General features: G+C 28.2%; 1 protein-coding gene and 1 pseudogene across 1 annotated transcript in view; both read left to right on the forward strand.

Moving 5' to 3' along the window:
• Positions 1-1,004, forward strand: part of LOC107438661 (protein unc-93 homolog A-like) — a 75,224-nt pseudogene extending 74,220 nt beyond the window's left edge.
• Positions 1,005-13,980: 12,976 nt separating this feature from the next.
• Positions 13,981-23,214, forward strand: part of LOC139425702 (protein unc-93 homolog A-like) — a 14,804-nt gene continuing 5,570 nt past the window's right edge. The window contains exons 1-2 of the mRNA XM_071181406.1: positions 13,981-14,332; positions 15,601-17,109. Of these exons, the coding sequence (XP_071037507.1) occupies positions 15,640-17,109 (1,470 nt within the window). The 5' untranslated portion in view covers positions 13,981-14,332; positions 15,601-15,639. The remainder of the gene's footprint in view (positions 14,333-15,600; positions 17,110-23,214) is intronic.

Genomic DNA, 23,214 nt, shown 5'->3' on the forward strand with positions numbered 1-23,214 from the left:
CATTACTAGGCTTTATATGTAGCAAAAACGTGACGAAAAACAATCCTTGCTTGACTGCTAGAAATCATAGCAGAGAGTTAAAGATTAACTTTAGTTATACCTCCAAGTTTTATCGGCAGTGAAAGCGGCAGTAAAAGTGCTTTTGGGTTTCGTAGTCACGAGCGATTTGAAAAAAATTGAAAGTGTGCTCATGAAATTTACTCTTAAATGCTATTTTTGGACACCTGAGACATACGCATTTTTTATTACTGAAAAAAAAATTCTAAATGAGAGAGTGTTAAAATTTGTCATTACAGAATATATGATTAGAAGTTGACGTTTCATTGTATTTTTGTCTTTCAGCATTTATTGGACTCATTTTTAAAGAAGAAGAAGAAACTGCTTTTGGGTGTTATCAGCTCTATCATGCATTAGGATGTGCTGTGACTTATGCCTTCAGCAACTATATATGCACATTTGTTAAAATATACATAATGTTAGCAATATCTACCATAGGTTTTACTTGTTATTTATTTGCTGAAAGAAACTATGGTTTAAGTAAAAAGCAGCATAATAAAATATGCTCTGCATTAAAATAACATTTTATAATAACTAAGAAGCTGTTGTGCTGCTTTGAAGGTGTTGTGTTTTCTACTGTGCGTACCTCTGTTTTCATATTTTACCAATAATAGAATATGCTTTCTATTGCCTAAATTGTTAATCAAGACGTTACTGGTAACTTAGTGTTTTAAAGGGACGAAAATTTATAATTTTTTATGAACCATAATGAACTGTATAAAAGATAAAGTATATTTATGTATAAATGATATTTATGCAGAGGTTAGTGGAAGAACCGGCTAAGTTACACGTTAGGGAATTTGAGTAAATGAACGGTAAAGTTTATACTTTCCATTTTTTGTTCAATCTTTGCGTTTTTAGTATGTTTGTGAAGGCATATAACTCAAAAAAATTTTGGGTTTCTATTTATTCCACTCTATTTCTTTTATAAAGAAATATTTTAATGATTTTTGTGTGTGTGCGTAGCATTTGCATGTTTTCACTGTCGATTTTCAATGTTTTTCATTGAATATAATTTTGTTTAAAAAGATAAAATCACTATGCATATATATAGGCTTATATTTAAAAAAAAAGTTTTTGAAACTTTAATTTGGAACAAACTGGTATCAAATTGTATCTAGCCCTGTTCGTCCGAAAAACGATTCAGAGGCAGCGTGGGCTCAACTTTCGTGAAGTAGATGTTTCACCGGTGCGTATCGCTTTAATTGGCAAACATTTGGTACATTTAGATTTTAAAAAAGTATACTTTTAAGTAACGGTGGTTGTGGTCCAAATATTATTTTACTTCGTTACATGTAAAGGTATTTCTAAAATTAATTCAAAGTATTTTTATTACATTTAATACAAATATATCTAGGTATAATTGCTAATAATTAAATTGCTAATAATTAAATTTTTCTTTAAAAATAATGCAGTTTCAAGCAAAAATTATGCTTAAAAATGTTTATAAAACAGTTTTAGGCTTTTTAAATATCGTGGTAAACTTCGACCTCATGACCGGTTACGCATTTCTCATTTTTGATAATTTAGGTTACAACTTACGCTGAAGTTAAACACCAATCCACTCAACGGAAACTAAGGAAGTGTGACTCGCCAATTTTGAAATAAACTAGTGGGATGCATGGCTTATGAGGAATAATTTTAGGGGGCAACATTCGTTTCGGCCCATAGAAGGTCCTGTGAGAGACAAAAAATAATTCCATATATAGAAAAATCGGTATTTTATTACTTCAATGCAGACTATTAGTTATTGTAATTATCTCATACTCCAATTAATTTTGTGGTACTTTCACGTATTATATAATGCATGTTTATTGTCAAAATGGATTTCGAAAATTTATATATCCGTAGTTTTTCAGAAAAACCTGTTAGGTTAATTTTGAAAAAAAATATTGACATCAAATTTTTTAAATTTTTTCCAAAAAATTTTCCAAATTAATTGGAGTATGTAATTACAAATCAATTAATTAATAATTAATTAATTAAAAATTAATTAATGATCGTATAAATGATTTGCTACTTTTCTTCAATTTGTTAATAAGCAAATCAATTAATTAAACAATTAATTAATAATTAATTGGAGTATGAGACAATTACAATAACTAATAGTCTGCATTGAAGTGATAAAAGACCGATTTTTCTACATATTGAATTATTTTTATCTCTCACAGGACCATCTATGGTCCGAAACGAATGTTGCCCCCTAAAATCATTCCTCATAAGGCATACATGCTACTAGTTTATTTCGAAATTGGCGAGTCACACTTCCCTAGTTTCCCTTGTCAGTGAATAGGCAAATTTTTTCGGTGTCGTAGTTGTTTCATCCTCGGATCCAGGTTTTCATTTTCCCTCCCCTTCGACTCAAAGCCTCATATGATTCTACTGCTTAGCCCGTAAACTAGCTTGGCGCGATTATTGCCGCTTTTACACCAAATGTTTATTGCCGATGAAACTTATAGAATAAAATATATAACGAGGAAGAGCATGACGCTCTTCCNTTTTTAATTTTGAATCCAAAAGGCACGAAAACTCCTGCTGAAAGAACAAATCACATTCACTTCCTAGAAAAATTCTCTTAACTGAAACTTATCAGCAATTGCGCAAAACGGAGGTAAGAATCACGAAAAACTCTCTTGGTTAATCCAATGCCGATGGAGATCTGATATGTTTCTCTCCATACTCTCTTACAGGAATCAAAATAAAGATTATGTATTTCACACTTAATATATTAAGCGAGCTCAGACATATTAAGGATTGTTAATGAGCCCATTCTTATTCACAATTTAAAAATATTAATCAGGCAATTATAAACTTTGTTAGTAAATAAGTATAACGATATTAGTTAATTGGTGCTGTTTTAATATATACTAATGTACGTATCACGAAACCAGTTATGAGTGCTGGAGAAATAGATTTTTTACAGCCTTACGAATGGGATAAGTACCGAAGATCTTAATCTGAATCTGTTTTTGCTCAGCCATGGAGATTTTTTTGAAAAATTTGCCATTAGTTAAGTCAAATACATAAGTATTTTAAATGAACAGCAGCACGCAGCCATGTGGACCTCAACTGTTGCTGAGTGTTTTCCGAAAAGTGATGATATTTTTTGAAGGAATTTTCTACCCAGATCTCCAGACCTGAATCTGATAGAGAATGTTTGGGAATACCTTCGAGAAGTAGTTACTTTGAACCCTTCTCTACGATCATTAAATGAGCTGCAGTAAGGATTATTCAATGTCTTGTCTTTGTTCTCCATTCCATCCCTCTATAACTTAATTAGAAAGCATTAATGTTGTAGCCACCAAAATTTACTTTTAAATGGACTCGTTTCTTACTAGAATCCAATTTTATAATATTTCAAAGAACATTTTCCACATAAAACTGTAGTTTTTTAATGAGATGGGACAATTTTGACAAGTTCACTTTTAATTTCAATTGCGGTAGTGATGTGAGACAATAAAAAAATAACTAATTAGGCAGCAGTTTCTCTCCGTTTTCTTTTTCAGTGTACTTAATTTTTTTTTGTTTTCACAATTTTTGAGCAATAAGACTGGATCTTTACAATTACAATTCTCGAATGTAGCACTAATATTACTATGATCATGTTTGGCGAACTAATATTATGATAAGACAAACTTCTATTTTTTAACCACGCTACAAATTATCTAACTGAATCGATACTTACAACACAATTTCAATATCATTTTGCTATTTTCTGTTCTTTTTCGTTGGATTTACACTATTCACCAAAGACCTATTTAGAATTTAAGTTGTTCAAGCGAAAATTGTTAGGTTGAACAAGAATAAATTATTGAATTAAAAATAGCACCAGAACTTACATAATATTTTATTTACATACTAGCAAAAAAAAAGAAAATCTCTTGATAAAGAATCTAAAATCCTTTAAAAAAATTCTCTAAAACGTTTTTGGTCATTTATATGATAGAGGTAAAGAAAAATCTATTTTAGTATACTGCATTTACTTTTGAGATTCAACGATAGTGTAAATCCTGTTATAGGATGAAGAATATTTTGAAAATTGGATTTAGTTTTGATATGGCATCTTCCTCTATTTTCGAAAACTAAGAAAAGGAAACTGTATTAATTTACTCGGACTCGAAGAACAGTAATGGGATAAAAGTCTCAACCATTTGTGTGAAATTTGATAGGAACATGAGAATAATTCCGGGGGTCTTTTTTCGGACCTTTTCTTTGGTGCAGGGCTCTTAGGATTACAATTCAAACAAGTATTTTATTTAAAAAAACTGGGGAATTATTTTTACTTGAAAGCAAATATTTTTTTCTGACTGGTTTCAGATTATAGTTTGGGTTCTCTTTGAAAGTAGTATGGTAAGCCCCTCCAAGCTTAAGGCTAAAAAAATTAAAACACTTTCCTGGCAGTATCATTTTTTCAATTATTCTGTTAGTTTTAGTCATACACTATTAGAATTTTCATTCTAACATTATAGTCAAATAACAGGCAGCACTCAACCCATCCACTTAACCGTAAAGTTATTAGTAATGAAGAATACCTACTTTTACGGTTTCGAAACCTTTTACATCTAGTACAGTTAAAAAGCCATGAATGTAAGACTATAATTTTTTTTAACCATTTACAGCTGGCAAATTGCAAAAAAAGAAATTTAACTGAACATTGGAGAAAGTTTAGCAGGTTTATAGAGCTGCCCTTTATGGGCGAATGAGAGTATCATATGCCGATAGCCACGGGTTAAATCAAGGATTGCATTACACAGGAAACTCTTCGCGTGTTGATGAAAATGGAGGTAATATTGTGGTATCAACGCTGGTCCTCGAATCTTCGCTCCACCGTTCCGCCAAAATATATCGTATAATTGCGATTTAAATGAATTTAAGTAAATAAGGGAATAGATCATTACATTAAATATGAATAAAGGATCATATAGTTGAAAACATCGTCCAAGTTAGTTATCTGATCCTTCGTTCCAGAAGGATCTCCAGATTTCGTAGCTGGTGAGGTGCTTTTTGAAATTGAGTAATAGAGGGCACTTAGTTCAAATTACAAAAACTTCTCTTTATTCAGCAGATCACGATTGTTTGCTTTGATGGAGCTGGCTCCCTTTATATGGCATCTAATCGTCCATATGGAACGCACATTTTCTGGTGACTGTTACCATGGAAACTCGCCAACAATTGGCGACAAGGTACACGTGTTGCGCATCTTACTCTGCCAAAGTTCAAAATTAAGCAAAATTTGCTTTACCTTTACATTTATTTGATAAACTTTAAATATTTTACATCTTACATATTAAAAGGAATGAAGTACTTAAAATTTAACTGGAAGGTGAGAGCCTAAAAGTTTCAAAAAATGAGAACGTTGTTTCTTTCATACCTCGGCTTCCTCAAATGACGCCAAGAAGGCACGCGGAAAGGAGTAAAACGATACTCGGTTAAAGTTAAGTTGGGAATAATCGATATAAAAAAATAAACTGATCAAGTTAAATTTAGTGGAAGGCTATTGTGGTTAAAAGAACGAAAACTGAAAAACTACTGAGGAGTAAAATAACAACGCACGTGTGATGTAGCAACATCACACGCCGTTCTCTCGAATCTCCGTCTTACCATCTTCTTTACGGTTAATTGACTGTTTTGTTTGAAAATGGTAAATTAAAAATTAAATAATTTGTTATTTAAACGTTTTTTCCGAGAAATTTCTAGCTGTGTACTATCCAATAGGTTATAACAAATGTTTCTGAATGGGTATTTGTCTTAGAATTATTATTTTTGTATTAAGTGTTTCATCCACGTGATCAAATAAAGGAAATGGGTAAAGGTACTGAGTGGTCATTGAGATGAATTGGGATTCTATGTCCGTCTGTGGCTTGATGTCCTCCTGGCTTCAGAAGAATGGGTACAAGCTTGATTGGAAGTTTATGCTGTAACACGCAATTCTGGTTCAATATTTTGTTTTGTTTTGTTTTAATAAAAATAAAATGTGTGGATTCAAATTGCGAAGTATGATTTTGTTCCGATTTATTTTAATGGTGTAGCAGTCAGACAAAATTGAATACATCTCAGATAAAATCTAACTTGCATCTCATATTCTTGCAGAATATCAATCAAATGATTTTGAGATTCGTTAACATTTCTACACTTTACCAGTTGCTGAAGGCAACATTAAAGGCTTAAAGACACTCTTTTATTTAGACTGTCTGGCATGCAAGTTATTTAAAACTGAGAGTTAAATTTATTGAATTCAATCTCTCGAAAAATTTCCCTTTTTATATTTTTTATCTTTATAATTTTTCGAAAATGTTACATTTTTTGTTTTGTTTCAATAACTTTTTAAAAATTTTTTATTCTATAATATTATGTTGAAAATCTTAGAACTTAAAAACTTCCTAAGTAACCTTTGGCCTTAAAAAATTCAAATTGGTTCTAAATGGTCAGAAAGGAGACCATATTTACATAGGAAAAAAATGGAATTAAAAAATTAACAAACATTTAAAAACAATGGATATTCCACAGGGTAAAAGTTGTAACTTTTATTCTACATCTGAAATGATTGATATTTTATTGTTCCTTTAAACACTTGTTTGAATAAAAATAAGAAATTGAAATATATGCAGATTTTCTTGTGTAATATTAGAGCATTAAAAAGAATTTTTTTCCCAAAACGCGTCAAAATACACCACAAGGATTAAAATGTTAAAATTACTTGACTGCTGTAATAAGTTAAACTACTGAATTGACTTTTAATTTATTGTTTTCCTTTATTACTTCAATTAAATTTACGAAATTCCCTTTAAATGTTGGGTTGTTAGTTTTACTTCAATTTTATGAAATGTTTTGATATTTATTCATCAAAGCATTAAGAGGGTTAATAAAGAAAAATTATGCAGATTTCATAGGTATACATGGTAAGTTTCTACTCTAATGTTAGAGCATTAAAAAAAGAATCATTATTTTCCAAAACGATGCAAAATGCCACTTTCGGATCAAATGCTAACAGCTCTTCAATGTAGAAATAAGCTTAATTACTAATTGGAATAAAAAATTTTCTTGTTTTTGATAGAATTTAAGAAATTGTTTTTTAATCGTTAGTGGTTGTTTGCGTTATCTTAATTCTATAAGATGCTGGGATGCATCTTATAGAATTAAGATAAGATGCATTAGATATGTCAAGTATTAAGAAAAACAAAGTATGCATCATTTTTCTTAGAACCTCTTAATTTTTAGCACTTTGTTTGGAAAAAGAAAACGAAGAAAATAATACACCGCTTCCTTCACCGTGCTTTGTACAATCCAAAGTTTGCTTAAAAAGCATTTGTTAGTGTACATAATGCTGAGGTAAAAGAACATAATTTAGAACTAAAAAGTCCAAATGTTGTATACATAGTCTAGGCCAGGGGTGGCGAACCTTTATACACCGACGTGCCATTTTCTCTAAAAAATTGCTTAATGAGGTCATAGACGTGCCGTCAAATAATTTTGACTTCGTCATTATTAGGAAAATAATAATACTAAATACTATCAACTCAAAACTCTTTATTTACATTGAAAAAAAATACATTTTGTATACATGTCTCAGTTATACACGTAATTCAACTTAAAGTAACATCAGTGTGACTTCTGTTGTTGCAGATTAGATGACCAATAAGTTATATTAGGTTGTAAGATGTTAGTTTAAGCAGGACTGTTGACTTTTTTTTGCTAGTTATTTATTGTTAGCTTGTTTTTTACGGTTATTAATTGTTTTTTCAGAATTAAGATAGTAGTAGTTATGTCATTTNTAGTTATTTATTGTTAGCTTGTTTTTTACGGTTATTAATTGTTTTTTTAGAATTATTTTTTAATATTTTTATATTAATAATTGTTTATTATTTTGTTTGTTTTTGTGAATTTTAATTTAATTGTTACATATGCTTCATAGAGTAATAACATTTGTGTAATAACAATTCATAGTGTAACAACAATAGTGATCGGTGGAGTGCCCAAAATATTGTGTCGCGAGCCATAAATGGCACGCGTGCCATTGGTTCGCCATCCGTGGTCTAGGCATTGTATATATAGCCGGCATTATCTACATTGCCTGTTACTTATACATTATTAATGATTTAGCTATTGATTTTTTTCTTTGAAATGTTATTACCATATTAAACATGATAAAAATCTTCTGGTGCTGGATGATAGGTTTTATTACGAGTTTAAACAAGACTTTGTTTTAAAATAACACAAAGCGTTATTGATGTTTACAAGAGAGGTTTTTTTTATCGAGTTTGCTCATTATTTATTACATTTAAATTTTAAAAGTAAACGCGATTAGGTTGCAGACGTACGGCTTTCTTTGCTTCATTTATAATTTACAAATAAAAAAGACAAACAAATATCCTTTGAGTGATAGAAACTACATAAGTTATTGATAAAATGTAAAACTTTAAAATTAATTTGATGAAAATTGAATTAATTATTCCACTCTGAGAAACGAAGACAGATTTTTTGAAGATTATTTTAATCAGTTTGAAACATAAGCTTTTTCCAGATTATTACTTTATACACGTGTTCTAAATTTTTTAAATTTGCAAATTTCAGCTAAAAATTATATCATTTTTTATTATGGATATTGTTTCTCATTAATTAAGCAAGTCAAATAACATGCCGTGCTCAACAGATTATCAAACAAATTTCACAAAAAATAATCATGTATTTTTATTTTTATAATGAGCTAAAAGGAAAATTTTTTCATCCTCTGTAATATTATTAAGAATGGAAATTCATTTTATCAAAAACCAACTGTTGATTGGTAGAATGAAAATAGCAAGTTTTGTTTTTTACTTTCCTCCCCTTTTTATCATTTCTATTTTTACTTGATAGTTTTCGAATGGCTGCATCACAGATTATATTTTTGTCTAGAAAAATTTCGAGTTTTGTGGCACAGTTCAGTGATCCAGTTAAATTCCCAAAGAAATTTATTTTAGATATTTTTTTTTCTTACATAAAATTTCGGTGATGACTAGATTCAGAAAACAATGGCTCTTGAATAATTTCCTGATTTACAGTTTAATTTTGGTTGTTCACACAGATTTACAAATTGTTGTGTTTTTAGCCTCCAGATAAACCTTTTTGGTTAGGTCGCAGACAATAAGAATAAACAACTCAAATAAGAATCAATGTGACTTCTATTATGACAGCACTAAGTGAAGCAACTTTTTTTATAAATACCATAGGGTGAACAGCAAGTTGTTTGTTCTGAAAGTGTTAGCTTCAAATTTCTTCTAGGAAACTATATTCGTTGTATGAATAATTAAATATTTTAAAATCTATATTTAGCTCTTTTTCAGTAAATAAGGAGATACAACGATTTTATACGCACAAAAAGTGCAATACCAGTGACAAATAAACTGTAAATACGGCAATCTTAAGCAGCATAGTTTTCCGCCAAATCTACTGCCGGTTGAAATTTTCTAGGTTCGTGTTTTAATTTCATTCTACAAAACAAAAAAAAGTCGTCTGTGCTTTCTGTTAGGATTAAAACTTTGTATCAATATCTACGCTTTTGTTTTGATTTTCATGTTCTATTTTTCTCATTTTCGTTTGCAATATGTCATATAATTACACGAATGTTAGTCTATACATTCTAAAATGCTTTTGTTGTAAAATTTTCAATGCGAATTATTCGCATCGAAGCACTTGCCGTTGTCATGGAAACTAGGTTTCTCTTTACGTTCGTTGGGCGCAAGGAGAAAAACAAAGTGGGAAATATTGGCGTTAAAGAAAACAAAGCGATTTTTTTTTTATTCGCCAAGAATATCCTACTGAAATTCAGAACAAAACACCGGCAAGAACAAGATTTGTTTTAGAACATTTAGAAATTAGTTGATTTTTTATTATAATTTCTTTAAAAAATAGATTTTATTATTAATATTTTTTATCTAAGCAAAGCAAATTTTAATTGAAACAACATATCGTATTTAATAAGTTAATAAATATATTTTTTTATTAAATATAAATAAAAAAATACTTCGATGCTCATAGATACTTTGCTTTAGATACTTATTTTTCTATGTTTTTTTTTAATTTTCACCCCACATTTGTATTTTGTGAGGGTGGGGAAAGACAACATAAGCAGGAAATCGAACGTTTCCATTGATCATCAAAATTGTTATATGTGTTCTTTATAATATTTACAGTTTCTTTTTAAATAGTTTCTTTTTTAAAGTTTCATTTTAATTATAAAAGTATTTTTTTTGTAATATCTGCTTCCCTGAAACAAAAAGCAAAAAGGTTAAAAGGACAATCCTCACAAACAGTATACATGTGGAGTTTTAATACCATCCACATGAATACTGCTTGTGTGTTTATCAGCATCCAGATTCCATCCTCTTAGACTCAACTCGAACTCTTTTATCTCTACAAGGGACGATCAATTTGTTCATTTATTATTTTAACAGTTAACAGTTCCTTCAGCAAATTGTTTACGGGGAAGCTCTGCATAAAATTCATTTTACAATTTCTCATGTGGAGAAATCCTATTTAGGTGCTTTAGAGCATTTTAACAATAATAATATCATAATAATACTATTATTATAATATTATTATTGTTAAAATGCGCTAACAATAATAATATTAGCAATAATAATATTATTTTAAAATATCAATATCTTTCCTTCCTTTCTAGGGTCTTTGTGGGTTAAAGGAGTCTTAAGATTTAACTACCCTCTCTCCCTTATAAATAGTTGGTCTCGAAATTTTTTTTTAAGTAGTGAAATGTTTCAACATTTTTTTACACGAGAACTGCAGTTTCTCAATTTTTTTAATATTGTATTTTAAAAATAGTAATTAAAATACGACTTGCTTTGATTGATCTTTCCATGTCTTAAAAAACTAAGAATTCAAATTTTATTTCTTCGGTATATTTTATTAGCATAAATTACACTAGTTTTAATCTTCTTTTATTAGCACAAAGGCACCAACAACTTCAATGCTTTTAATCAAGAACGAAGCTTAAGAAAAAATATTGTTTCAACCAGTGCAAAGCCTATAATAACAATATTTATTCTGCAGAAATTTCCAGAATTTTAGAAGGTTATAAACAGTTTTTCCAAACTTCAAAAGTACTAGTTTCAAGAACAGCTTAAAAACAAGGAATGTGTATAGTTTCAAGTTTAGATAACGAAGAACCTGTGTTTGGAAAAACAATTATTATTTTGTGAAAAAGCTTCAAAGTTTTATTTGTGTGTAATCTTTTTAAATTTTGTTGTATTTTTGCAATCAAGTGAAAAATGTGATGTACTTAAGGTAATGGCACCAGAAAAATATATAGTAATGAATATATAATGATAAATATAGAATAATGAACATATAATAATGAATGTATAATAATGAATATATAATCATGAATATAATACAGAATATATAATAAAAATTTTGCTTTTCCTCAAATACTCACCACCATTTACTAATTTGTAAAAAAGATGACAATAATTTTTTCCATACAGAGTTAAATTTAATCTTTTTATCAAGTAGAAAATTATGTTTGTAAAAAAGCAATTTAGTTATATTGTAAATTTTAATTCAGATGAGGCAGAGTATATCGAGAAATTAGGTATCTTATTAAAATATTGAAAATTATTTTCAGATGATCCCAAATTTCAAAACTGTAAACATTGAGGCATATGCTAACATAATTTTTATTTTAAATTACTGTAAATTAAAAGGAAGTTTGAATTGAATGCACTCTTTAAGTAACAGAAACATACTATCTATCATAATTTTGAGTGAATATTTTGTATTTTTTTAATGATGCTATATGTATAAAAAGTATAATATATTTAATTTTAAAATTTTGCATAAAAATTATTATATTCTGTCTATGTATACAAACATAACAGTGATTGTAAATGAATAAATTATGTTTGAATATTGATCGGGATCTGTATATTTTTCGTTAATATTTCCACGTTATGTCATTATTTTTACACTTCTTAATTTACTACTAAATTTATTATTTTCATACGCCAATGTAATTAATATTGGAATCTTTCCTTAATTAGAAGTTGGGGGTTAACCAATTCAATATTTGCCTACTCTTTGATATAAATTTTTATTTGTGAAAGTAATATTTTCGTTCTTAAATAGTAAAATAATTTCAAAATATATAGTAATAAGAACTTGCTTCAGCCTAAAATTGAAATTCTTTTTAAAACATTAGTGATACTAACTCTATAGCATCGGTTGGTTCTTTAACGAATGAAATGAAAAAAGAATTTCAATTTTACATTTAACAACTTGAAGAAAGAAAAAATTTTTATATGAAAGAAAATATTTTTAAATCGCCAAAAAGCAGAAAAAGTTAACATCATATTAAATATTTAATTAAAAAAAGAGAGATATTTATATAAATCAAATTATAACTTAATTATTTAAATCTATGAAAATTAAACTATTTTTATTTTAAATGTGTTATGTAATATATATATATATATATACAGGGTGATTCTAAAAAGATGGGCAATATTTTAGGAAGTGATAGTACACACCCAAGCAAACAATTTTTATCAAAGAATGCATGGTCGAAAACAAAACGCAAAACCGCTGGAGGGCGTCAAAGTTTATGTTNTGTGACATCTATGAGATATTGTTTTAATTATATTCATAATAAGTTCCTTGTAGTAACAATAATTACAATAATAAATAAGAATATTTGTTTTATAATCAATATTAATTATTTGAAAATATAGAAAACATTAAAATTAAAAAGTTCTTTGGTCGAAGATGTATAGACCAAAGCACCGCAAATGTGGAATGCTTAAAAATCGAGAAAAGTACACATGTTTTTCAAAATTCTATAACTTCGTCAAAAAAAATCAAATCGATTTGAAATTTTGAGGAATGACATAGAACTGTTTAAATAACTATTTTCTATTAACAGAAAGTACAAAAAATATTTTTTGAAAGTTTGGCAAGTAATCAAACTTAACAACTTTTTTCACCATAGAAACAACTCATGATGAAAAGGTGGATTCAGTTCGCAAAAAACAAAGTATTGCAATTTGATCATATGTAACTAACTGTAAAGAGTTCACATTAGAACATATCAAATTTTCATGCCATTTGAATGATTTTTCGCAGTTCTATGAACATTTGAATTTAGAACTTTTTTTTGTAGATTTCAAAATTTTCGCAAACTTTTGACCGGTAGTGTAAATTTGATTTAAATTATCTTCTCCTTTTTTTTAATAAATATTTAATAATGATGCTAACTTTCTCTGCTTTGTGGCGCTTTAAAAATACCTAATAATGGTACAACCTTCCTCCGCTTTCAGTTCCCTTCAAAACACTGATTTTTGGTGCAACCTTTCGCTGCTTTTAGGTTCTTTCAAAATCCCATTTTTGGTGCAAACTTCTCTCGTTGTTCGGAGCTAGTGAAAGCACCAATACATAGTAAAACTGAACACCAATTTATGTAACCAGCAAACGAATACCATTGCTTGGCAAAACGAATACCATTGTTTGACCAGCAAACGAATACCATAGTTCGAAATTTTTTACAGTGTACGGAATTTTTTTACAGTGTAAATTTTTTACAAATAATAAAATTCAACCTGAAAGAGAATTAAATACGGAAGTTTAAAAATTCGAGTTATAAAGATTTAAATGGAAAAATAATAATATTTCATAATATGAATGTTCTTCTATCAGTTCTCTAAAAATATGAAATTTATCTCATAATATCGTTTTAAGAAATTGTTTTTGAGTTGTGGCAGTGAGAATGTATTATTATGAAATCTTTATGTATTTCTTGAGAAATGTGAAAAAAAAATAGTATTACTATAAAAAAGTTTTTAGTACTTTGCCCACCTTCTGTTCAAATTACATTTTATGATTCATTAATTTTTATTGCTATAATTGAATCATTTTTGCTGCCAATTTCATGAAAAAATCATCCTTTTGAGTTTTTAAATGTGTTTAGAACACAGAAATCCAATTCAAAAGATGATGAAGCAATTCACTCTTTATCTATACTGGCAGATTTTTGCTTATAAATGATTATGAGCAAAAATTTATTTTCGAGCAACAGTTAAGCAATTTTTCATTGAACAAATTTACTGGTTAAAGGTGCAACGCAATAAATTTATTTTCTAGATTTAATTATGCAGATCGATATATCAAGTATACTTTATTCCTGAGATATTATTGCATTTTCATAAAATCCACTAAATGCTCAATAGTGTATATTTTGACGAGAATAGTCGAAAGCTAATTTCAGCTAAAACGAAGTTCAAGACACTTAAAAGTAAGTATTATTATAATACAATATATTTTTAAAAGTGCATTGCTTAATCTTCTTTTTTTATTTAAAGTTTTCGAAAAGTTTTTTTGATTTGTTATAAACGTTTATCAGCTTCAAAAATATCCTTAGATGTTTGTTTTCGTCTTTAATTCTAAGAACCTACATCCTCATTCAAGAAATTGCAGTTCCTAGTATACCATTATTAAAAATTTATTAAGATAACATGTATAAAGTAAAATTTTTTGAATATAAAACTGAAATATAAATGCGAAAAGCAGTAGAAATTGCGATAAAAAAATAAAACAATTTTGGTTGCTAAAGCAATTTGAATCGATCAATCATCATTAAAGAAATTAGACCATCGAAAGCTGGAACGAATTATTATGCCGTTATTGCCGTTATGCCGTTGTGACGATAGGAGGTACGGCTACTAACGATACAACTTTAATGGCGTAATAGGTCGGACATTTAGCATGCAATTGTTTATCCATTTATTACTTTTTTAAAACTTTTCTTGAAATGTAGTTTGCTCACACCATAAATCGGAGGATGTCTAAAGTTAATTACAGTAAGTCAAAAGTTAATTCCCTCAAGTTTTGTTTTTTCTACGTGTTTTGTGCCAGAGACAATTAAGGATTAATTTCCCTTTAGTTTTTTTTACAGTCATTGAACTACGAACAAATAAAAACATACTTTTTCAGTTTTCTCCATTCCGCTGCGGCACACAAGAGACACCGAAAAAATAACGGATCAAATTGCGGCATAAAGTTCTATGACTGTGGTGTACATCATCTGTAAAACTAAATTTTACTGTAACATATTATACCGTAATTTTTACAGAAATAATTATTCAATTAGAGTCATTTAGCTTTTTTACCGAAATTATTACTGTAAAAATTTGGTATTATAGATTTGTTTGGTATTGTTCTCCTTTGAAAACGGATTTTATGGTAAAACGGATCTCACTCACCCTCAGATCCGTTTTACCATATCCTGAGTTTCGATTATTTTTACCGTAATTTCATCTAAAAATTTTTTTACTGAGAAGGACCTTGAACAAAGAGGATCACATCTATCGAACGACTGTAAAACTGCTAAACTTTTTAATTTAATTATTTATGAATTTTTTTTTTCGTAAAATGAATTCTTATTACTTCACACTTATTTAAATAAAATATCAAATTTTTCCAAACAAAATTTTGAAAGTGCTTCAACTTTTTTTATAATCAAATTAAGTGTAATAACGATCAATATTTTCCCTTCCTTTATAGAAAATATGACATTGTGGTAACAAAAGGCAGAATTTAAATATGGAGCAATCCCAACAGGCAGAAATCAGTAAAGACACTGATAAATATGTAAAACCTGATAATTCTAATGAATTCACAAAAGCAAGAACTATTAAAAACTTAGTGTTGGTAAGCTTCACGTTTCTGTTATCGTTCACCGCCTCAGAAGGATTAGCCACCTTGCAAAGTACAATGAATACTGAAGTAGGTCTCATATGCTTTGCCGTGCAGTACGCATGTGGCTGTATTGCTTGCTTGTTTTTACCAAAATACTTGATTAAGAAATTCGGTAGTAAACATGTATTGGTAATTTCCATGTTTGCATACGTCCCTTATTTGTCTTCAAACTATTACCCTGTGTTTGGTGTGATGATGCCAGTTTCTATAATTGTCGGTTTTGCATCCTCTCTTGTTTTTAATTCCCTCTGCACGTATGTGAATGATTTATCTTCTCTGTACGCAAATTTGTGCTCAGGAAACGATCCTCATAATCTTAATCTAGAAAATTCTACTGAAGAAATAAACATTTTGAAAAATAATTTGAGTGATAGTTCACAATTTTATGATAGTGTTCGGAAGCATAAGGATAGTATTAGTTCTACCATGCAAAGCTTGTTTGGAGAAAATGGCACGGTTCCAGCTGGTGCACTTAATACAGATACAGAAATTGCATTACTTGAATTTGCACATGGATCACCATTGAACCTGAGAGCTTCAAGCAACGACAAGAGTCAGTTAATTGAAGAAGGCTTTAATAAACAAGAAAAGAAGGAGGTATGGAAGGATAAAATCCAAACCATTCTGGAAGACACCTGTGGTTCTTTAAGAAGTGGAACAAAACAAACTTCGACTACGACAGAAAACTTGCTTTCCACAGATAATAGAAGCAATTGTTTATCAAATGAGCCTGGATATGGACGGATTTTTGAATCCGGAATATCCCGTTTGAGTTTAGTTCCTGAAGGAGGAACAAAATCAGAAGCTGTTGCTAAAAGTGAGCTAAAAGATCTATCTGTCCTCAACTTCCACACTTCAGATAAAGCTATAAAAATACTAGAGACTACAACATCACGTTTTTTTGGATTTTTCGGTTGCGTGTATCAAGCAAGTCATATTTTGTGTAATGTTATATCACATTTCATTTTTCAAAGAAACTCTATGAAAAGAGAATACAACTTCAACTCAAGTTGCGTGTGTGGTTCAGGATTTTGCAGCATGGAATCAGCCTGCATTTTGCATAATCTAGAAAAGCCGAGTAAAGAAACCAGATATATTTTGACTACAGTGTATGTTGTAATGAGTTTTCTTTCAGCATTGATTACATTGCTGTTCGTAGACAATTTAAATCGCAAAAGTGGTGAAGTGAAGTTTACATTGAATATGGCTTTAACGACCATCAGATTCCATAGGAACAGAAATCTACTTCTTCTTATACCGATATTCATTTTAGCGGGAATTATTCAAGCATTTATTTTAGGTGATTTTACGAAGGTAATTATATAATTTTTAAAATCGTAAATATTATTATGCACCGAAAATAAAATATGTTCAAAACTTCAAGAAAACGGATAAATACCAGGCAAACATAGTTTATATTAAAGTTTATTCACTTTAAATTTGATTTCACGATAGTAAGGTACAAAGCTGGAACGAAAACGCTATTTAATTTGAAGCATTAAGATTGTAGCATTGGTATTAATGAATGAAATATGAAAAATTAATAGATGAAAAAAAAGGGGGTGGGAAAATAGCTAGGAAACAAATTACTTTAACTATGTATTATTGACCAAACACTGAGAAAAAAGGTATGGTCGAAACTACCAGAATATTGTAAAATTTACTGCATGCCTGACTCTATGGGAACACCGAAAAGCAGAGTAATATTTACTGAAGCACTTTCGTAATAAGTTTGATGAAATTTTCAATAAAATTTAGTTTTATAATTTGTCATAAAATTTAGAATATATTTGGTATAATTTTATCATGATACCATAGAGCATGGCATAAAAGCCACTTAATTATTTTCAGTTTTATACTTTTTGCTAAATAAATGGTAGTAAGAAATAATTAAAATTATTTCTTATAATTATTATTATTCTAATGATAATGATATTTACAATTTTTAAAACCAGAAATTCTAGAAAACCATTACCATGTGAATGGAAAAATTACCAAATTGAATCGTTCTTTGTTTCTTTTCCAATCAGAATAATGTTTTATTTATTTATTTATTTTTTTACAAGAAATTTCATTATCATGCAGTAAAGTCAATTTTACCGGGATTTCTTTCTCCGTATATGCGTTTGAGATAAATTTATTTTCTTCTGAAATGATTTTCTAGCTTGAAAATCTGTTTTGAATTATTGAAATAAATACATTAATTAATCCTAACATTTGAAAATAAAACAATTTAAAAAAATACACACATATTTTGAACATATGTTTCATAATTTGTAAATTAAATAACAATACTTATTTGGCAAAACGCATAATTTACTTAGTTAACTTATTTAAATAATAATGATTTTCATAATTTTTGTCAAAAATTATTATTTATTTTGGTAAAACGCATGTAAAACATATAACAATACTACTCTAGCAAAATGCATAATTAGATAAAATGATTTAATCATATAAGCAATTTATATAATAATTTAATTTACAGTGATAAAACTCATGTCATATTAAATCAGAAGTTACTCTTTGTTGTGACGCCTGTTATAATTTAAAAACNTCTAGCAAAATGCATAATTAAATAAAATGATTTAATCATATAAACAATTTATATAATAATTTAATTTACAGTGATAAAACTCATGTCATATTAAATCAGAAGTTACTCTTTGTTGTGACGCCTGTTATAATTTAAAAACTGCGAAACGTTTAATACTAAGCACTACATCTGCGATAATTGATAAAATTAGAAATTAGAAAGAGAAATAAATAAATGCAATTTAAGCATTAATAAAGAATTCTTTTCACACTGTTTAAGTATTTAAAATATTAATTATTTGTCTAGTAATGTGTAGATTTTATATTTGTTTATTTCCATGGTCTTAAAGAAAAAAGAAACTAAAATTGTTTACCATAGTTGTTGGCACATTCTGATGGGATAGAAAAATTATATGAAGAAGTATTGTATGTAAGAAAGAAAACAACATATCATGTTCTATTATCTACATGAACATAGTTAACTTCATAACGGCAGTTTCCTTTGTATTACTTATTTATCTCTGGCTTTTTATATTTTTTATTTAGCTTCGAGATGTATCCTGAACTAGGAGGCTCCACCCCCTGATCGCTAACGCTCGCCAGCCCCCGAGAATTGCTACGCAATCTTATGTGGTTCACGCCGTGAACCATGGCTCGCTGCGCTCGCTTGCCAATGAACACAATGTTCTAGCACAAAGACATAGTATATTATCATCAAAGACATAGTATTTTATCATCAAAGACATAGACATAGTCCCTAACCTTTCCTTGTGGGATAATAACCTTCAAAAAGTCTTTCATTTTCAAGAACACAAAAATTTGTTTTATCGCCAAATGAAATATTTTTTGGTGATCAGCATTATTGAAATCAATTTCTATATTAATTAACATTTGTGATAAAGTTCGTAACATTTTAGAACATCAAATCTGAAGAGGGATCTTCCATAAAAACTAATTTTGCATCTGTTGCAGGGTTTAATTGAATAAACTGATGCATATGAAGTTATGATGCAGCAAAAGGGTTAATTTGCCTCAATACACCATCTAATTGTTCCATTACAAAGCGTAAACATCCAGTATTGTTTTCAATGAGTCTGTTGGTAGCTTCAGTTGAATCAAAAATATACAGCTGCCCGTATCCAGCATTATTTTGATCATTGCTATACAAAAGCGACACCATATGATAAATTTGACCATGAATCCGAAAACAATACGGTCCATTTCCAGGAGGTGGCTTTATGTGTGCTCCAAATGATGCAAAAGCAGAATTATATTCCCGGATATGACTTCGATAATTTCGTGCCTCAATCGAATTATCACTTAATAATTTTTGCAGCAGCTCGGGAATGTCCATTAGTGTAGGCAAATTAATTTTTCCATCGTGGCAGCATTTCGTACATTTGCCAGAAGAATTTCTTTCTTTGGCCCAGAAGTAAGCGTTACAATAACTGCATTGTTCCGTCATTGAGCCAATATTCGACATCTACTGTTACATCTTGAACAGTTATTATTGCACTTTATCTCTGCAATCTACGTCTTCCATAACATTCCTCAACACTTTCTTGGGCTCATCGAGCCCGTTTTCTTTCATTACGTTTGAAAGCCCTAGTAGCTTCACTAATATTCTGCATTTTAAAGCGTGAAAATTCCATGCATAAATAAACGCGAAATATAAAAAAATTCAATGCATTCAATACAAACACTTAGACGTTTTTTAGACGCTTAGGTAGCTCCCAGTAGAAAAATATCAATTCAACAGCGGCCTTTTAAAGCATTCTCACTTCAATTAATTAATTAATTCCTAATTGAGTTTAAATTAAATATTGTCATGTTTTTAGTGCATGAATCTGAATTGAACAACCTGATAATGCTCACTCTGGTTANTAAACAACAACAACTAAAACAAATAACAACAACTACTAATAACAATAACTAAATAAACAACAACTAAATTCCATTCGTTTAGCATTGCGTCATATGTTGTTCCTACTAAATCGAAGTAGTTGTGTTTTTTTCATATTATACCCAATTGAATTTAAATGAAATATTATCATGTTTTTAAAGCATGAATCTGAATTGAACAACCTGATAATGCTCATTCTGGTTATTGTTTCCGTTTTTAAAAGCGCTATATGTTGAGCCAGTTTAAATGAAATATTATCATGTTTTTAGGGCATGAATCTGAATTCAACAACCTGATAATGCTCACTCTGGTTCTTGTTTCCGTTTTTAAAAGCGCTATATGTTGAGCCCCCTAAACTAGATTTGGCGTGTGACATTTTTAGCAGCAATAATTGGTCGATTTTCTAACGTTGTCATTCGGGGAGTTGTAATGACGCTTTTTTTTGGTGCCGTGTAAGAGAAATATAGAAGATTAATCCTTATCTTTTTTAAACCACTGAAAAAGAAATTTAAAGCAAAGATAAGCCGAAAATGTAAATAGAAATATTAGTAATACAAAGCGTTGCAAAATATAAATCAAGAATAAGTCAAATTCAAATGCCAACAAAAAAAATGTTGAATAAAAAATAAGTGAAATAAATTAAAAAATGAATGAAATGAACTATAATGAAATAAAATAAAGCAAAATAAAACAAAAATAAATAAAATAAAAATAAATAAACCAAAATTAAAAATAAATAAATAAAATAGATATAAATAGAATGAAATTAAAAATAAATAAAAAGAAATCAAAAATAAATATAAAAGGAAATCAAAAATAAATAAAATAATTAAAAATAAATAAAATGAAACGAAAAATAAATAAAATAAAGTAAAATGGAAAATAAAAAAATTTATTAATAAATAGAAAGTAGAAAAGTTCGGACTCGGATGGAGAAAGAAAAATAGATAGACGTCATTATTTGCTTTCTAATGTGGTAAAATGGTATCTTCTAAATATTATATGTTTCAGCAAAAGCTAAACAAACGTGCAATATTAGGCAATGACATCTAGAACCGTAAAAAAGAAAAGGAAACAAAGTCATATCATATAAAGCAATAATTAATAAAAATGCTCAAAGAAAATTTCAGTCACGTGCAGTTAGCAGTCGGAAATCAAATAATACAGTTACAAATGTGTTGATTGAGAAAATAAAAAATTAAGAATTTTCTCTTAATCTAATAATTTGTAACAATTTTATATTGTATTATAATTTTATAAAGATTTATAAAGTCAATACCATAAAATAACGATCCAATTACTAATGCGGCATCATGAGAATAAAATAAATATTAAATTAATATATGGAAAAAAATTATTAATCAACAAGTTATTACTATTAAATAATAATAATTTTTTAAAGAAAGTAAATGTTGTTTTTAAAGTATTTAATTTTAAAGTATTCAATTTCAAGTATTTAAAATTTCAGTCACTTGCAGTTAGCAGCCGGAAATCAAATAAAGTTACAGTTACAAATGTGTTGATAGAGAAAATAAAAAATTAAGAATTTTCTCATAATCTTATAATTTGTGATAATTTTATATTGCATTATAATTTTATGATCTTTTACGTTTTGCTTTATAATTTTATAAAGATTTATGAGGTCAATACTATAAAATAAAGATTTAATTACTAATGCGACATCATGAGAATAAAATGTTAAAATAATATATGGACAAAAATTACTAATGAACAAGAAATATTTTATTGCTATAAAATAGTAATAATTTTAAAGCAAGAATTAAATGTTGTTTTTAAAGTATTTAATCAATTTAATTAAGATGTGGTGATAAAGGAAGATGAGTATATTAAGCTACTTCTCAATTAAGGAATTATTACTAAAAATATTACTAATTGTATCACTTGGTTATTGAATTTGGTTGATTTTTATGTATTACTATTGTAAAATTATAGTTTAATTATTTTAATTATTAAATTTGTTTTCAGATACATTGAAAATGTTATTAGCTTTAATTAATTATTAATTAAAATATTTAAATTTTTTTTCCTACAGCATTTACATTTCTTAAAAATCATGATAACAATCTTAGTTTTAACCTTCAAAATAAAACGTAATTAACTGTGAAAATAATTGTTCATCTGACATAGATGATAAAAGAAATTATTTTGATTTTGATATTAATACACTTTTTGTTCGGAATTCTAACATAACTACTAATATTTATTTTGGCAATATGTTTCATTACTTTAACACTATTTTACAGTATGTATCACATTACTTTACACTATGTTTTACACTACGTATCATTAGTATTAGAAATATTTATAACATTAAATATTCATTTAAAAATCTGTTTAATTTCTGCTTTAAAGTTAGCAGCATTTATGCAATTAAAATATTTTAAACACTATAGGAATATTTTTGTCAGTGTTATTGTTCAATTATTAAGAGTAAGGATAATTTTTAATTATATGATATTGTCCCAATCGTAAGTATTATGAAATTATGTATAAACAGTTACAAAGGAGAGAAAAAAATAAATTTAAAAATATTCATGCATAATAATTTATATATAAAAAATATTCTGGAAATAAATATTTTAACTATAGTAAATACATTATTGGAGCATCAGTAATAATATCTCTTTAAAAATTCTTAACTCGTAATTAATAATTGTAATAATTCTTTTTCTGTTTCTGGTCTCTAAAAGCTGATTTGACCTTGAACATATACATTTGCTACATTCGCTTTTAGGCTTCCAATTTTATGTGAGTTTATTTTCCTTAGGGGAATTACTAATTTCATTATTTATTGCGTCGTCTGACATTGTTTAGATTTCTCTCTTTCCTTCGTTTTACATATATATATATATATGTATATCTATCTATATATATCTATCTATCTATCTATATCTATCTATCTATCTATCTATCTATCTATCTATCTATCTATCTATCTATCTATCTATATATATATCTAT

The sequence above is a fragment of the Parasteatoda tepidariorum genome, chromosome 5, assembly GCF_043381705.1.
Source record: "Parasteatoda tepidariorum isolate YZ-2023 chromosome 5, CAS_Ptep_4.0, whole genome shotgun sequence".
Lineage (NCBI taxonomy): Eukaryota > Metazoa > Arthropoda > Arachnida > Araneae > Theridiidae > Parasteatoda > Parasteatoda tepidariorum.